The sequence below is a fragment of the Chanos chanos genome, chromosome 8 (assembly GCF_902362185.1).
Source record: "Chanos chanos chromosome 8, fChaCha1.1, whole genome shotgun sequence".
In the NCBI taxonomy this organism is placed as follows: domain Eukaryota; kingdom Metazoa; phylum Chordata; class Actinopteri; order Gonorynchiformes; family Chanidae; genus Chanos; species Chanos chanos.
This window is the reverse complement of record NC_044502.1, coordinates 41,124,913-41,127,521: the sequence shown is the minus strand read 5'-3', so window position 1 is coordinate 41,127,521 and position 2,609 is coordinate 41,124,913. Positions and strand designations below refer to the sequence as shown.

At 45.8% G+C, this 2,609-nt stretch overlaps 1 protein-coding gene across 1 annotated transcript in view; it reads left to right on the top strand.

Annotated features, from left to right (window-relative positions):
* slc9a1a (solute carrier family 9 member A1a) overlaps positions 1-1,946 on the top strand; it is a 25,625-nt gene extending 23,679 nt beyond the window's left edge. Inside the window, exons 9-12 of the mRNA XM_030781225.1 lie at positions 1-94; positions 280-378; positions 1,299-1,380; positions 1,636-1,946. The exon at positions 1-94 is cut by the window's left edge and continues 18 nt beyond it. Coding sequence (XP_030637085.1) covers positions 1-94; positions 280-378; positions 1,299-1,380; positions 1,636-1,946 — 586 coding nt within the window. The remainder of the gene's footprint in view (positions 95-279; positions 379-1,298; positions 1,381-1,635) is intronic.
* Positions 1,947-2,609: the final 663 nt, after the last annotated feature.

The following is a 2,609-nucleotide window of genomic DNA, read 5'->3' as shown; positions in this document are numbered from 1 at the left end:
ACCTGCAGACAGAGCGTTGCCTCAGCTGTCTAAAGGTCGCGAGGAGGAGATTAGGAAGATCTTACGCAACAATCTGCAGAGAACTCGACAGAGAGTGAGTTTCACGACCCCCCCCCCCCCCCCCCCCCCCCCCGTTATGGTCCACTTTGTCTTTCCCCCGCCCCTCTTCCCTAAAACCTTTCTGTTTCACTCTCTTCTGTTTGCGCCCGGGACATATGAGAGGAGATGGCGTAATAAACAGTGAAGGAAAAATGATATCTTCTTCTGCCGTGCTTTCAGCTGCAGTCCTATAACAGACACACCCTGGTGGCCGACCCCTACGAGGACGGATGGAAGGAGATCCTTCTGAAAAAGAAAAAGATTGAGCTGGAGAAGAAAGTAAGACTTAAGCACACAAACACCTCATTAAACACCAAGAGAACCTGTCTCTTACTCGGTTTATTGATTTAACTGAGATAACTAGCAATAATGCAAGTTTTATGTCTTGTTAAAAATGGTGTAAAGCTACACATAATTATGTTGATAATATAGGTAAACATGTTTTGCTGTTTTAATTATTCTTATTTTTTTTTTTTGTTATTATGCTCTTCAACCACCCTATAGGAGCCAGTATTAGGATGTGTATGTATATCATTTGCATGTATTTTGGGCCAACATATTTCTCACCACTAGAGGGTGACAGTGAACAGGGTGGTGGGTTAGGTGATGTCAGAGGTGCAAAGCCCAGGGAGCTGTAATTTTATCATTACAACACAACTTATCACTGCAGAATCTACACAATATCACAACAAACTCTTCCCGTTTTGGACTGGTTTCATAACACACTGAATTTGGGCATTACAGTTTTCATGGTCTTCACTATAAAACTATTCAACTGTGAAGCAACTTTTATAGCAACACAACAAACGAGTTCACCATATAACTCTACACTGTCAATCTGAAGCACTGCATGAGTGTTAACAACATGGTTGCACTCAGGCAAGTCCAGACATATTAAGGTTTGTTAAACAGATAAAATAGTTAGTTATGCCTGGTTTGTCTGACTGTGTGTTTCTCTCTCTGTTGCTTTGATAGTCTGAAACGTCTTACTTTCTTCGTGTCTTCTTTCTTTCTTTCTTTCTTTCTAGCTTTCTTTCTCTCTTTCTAGCTTTCTTTCTTTCGGTCTTTATTCGTTTATTTTTGTTTTGTGACTTATTTTGGTGTTGGGTATCTTAAGGTGCGATAGACGTTGAAGAAGAACAGCTCCTCGTAACCGCAGTTTGTCACAGTATGTGAGAGTTTCTCTCTCTTTTTCACAGATATCGCAGATGAATAATTATCTGACCGTGCCAGCCCCGCCCTCTGATTCTCCCACCATGGCCCGTGCCCGGCTGGCCTCCGGTGAGTCAGGGCAGTTTACCCAAACTTCCATACATTTCCCTTTGTACTGTATCTATACAGACATGGATATGAATGACCATGAATATCACAGTTAAGTGTTTTGGTGGTTTTCATTGGTTCTCATTTGGATATCAAAACCGCGGCTGGAAAGACTGCCTCTTAGTCAAACGTGAAGCCCTTGCCCTTTTTCAGAGTTTACGTTAAGGTGCTGAAGTAGAGTTGCGTTTTGTTTATCACATGTGTTTACATTTGTAGATCCACAGGCCTGGCGTGTCAAACCAGACACGGACAACGTGCCCACCATCAAGGTGGACTTAGCCTCGCCCCAGTCTCCCGAGTCGGTCAACGTGGTGGATGAGTTTGGCAAGCGGGGTGGCCAGCCCCAGAGAGAACCCGAAGGTGAGGACGGGGGCCTGACCATGAAAGTCCCCTCCTCCTCTGGGAAGGCACCGACCAAAGCGGACTCGGACGACCCCAGAGAGCAGCAGCGGCTGATGCGTTGCCTGAGCGACCCGGGACCCGCCCCAGACGAAGAGGAGGATGACGACGAACCTTTCCTTCCGTGACGCTCCTGAGGGGAGGGGGGGAAGGGGATGGGGGCGGGGGGGTCCCAAGACCACCCCCCCCCCGCCCATCCGGTCCTGTCTTTGCCGTTAGGGTGGTGTGACGTTTAACTTCCCATGTGCGTGGGGGGAGGGGGAGGGGGAGGGGGAGGGGAGGGGGGGTTGTAAGGAGGAAAGAGAGGCATGCACTCCATGCGGAAATGTGGAGCTGATGAACTTGATTGCAAGCCAAAAAAAAAAAAAAAAGAAAAAGAAAAAACTGATGAACCACAACAAAGAGAGGACGAAGGGAAGACGGAGAGACAAACAAACAAAAGAAAAACGGAAAGACAAACAAACAAAAGACAAACGGAAAGACAAACAAAATAGCCATTTCTGAGCTTAGTCTTTACTCTCGTCATTTTTAAGACTCAAAGGGAAGTGCTGCTGTTTTGTTTTGTTTGTTTTGTGGTTTTGTTGGGGTGGGGGGGGGGGGGGGGGGGTTGGTTTTGGCGATGTCTGTAAGGGAATAGGAGAATAGAACTATGCATCACCAAAGGTTCGCACTGTTTTTTAGTCTCAAACGATGTTTCAGGTTCATTTTTAGCTATTTTCTCAGTTGCCTTTCTTTCTTTTTTTTTTTTTTCTTCAAACCATTTTTTTTGCCGTCATGCCTCACTCGTCTCT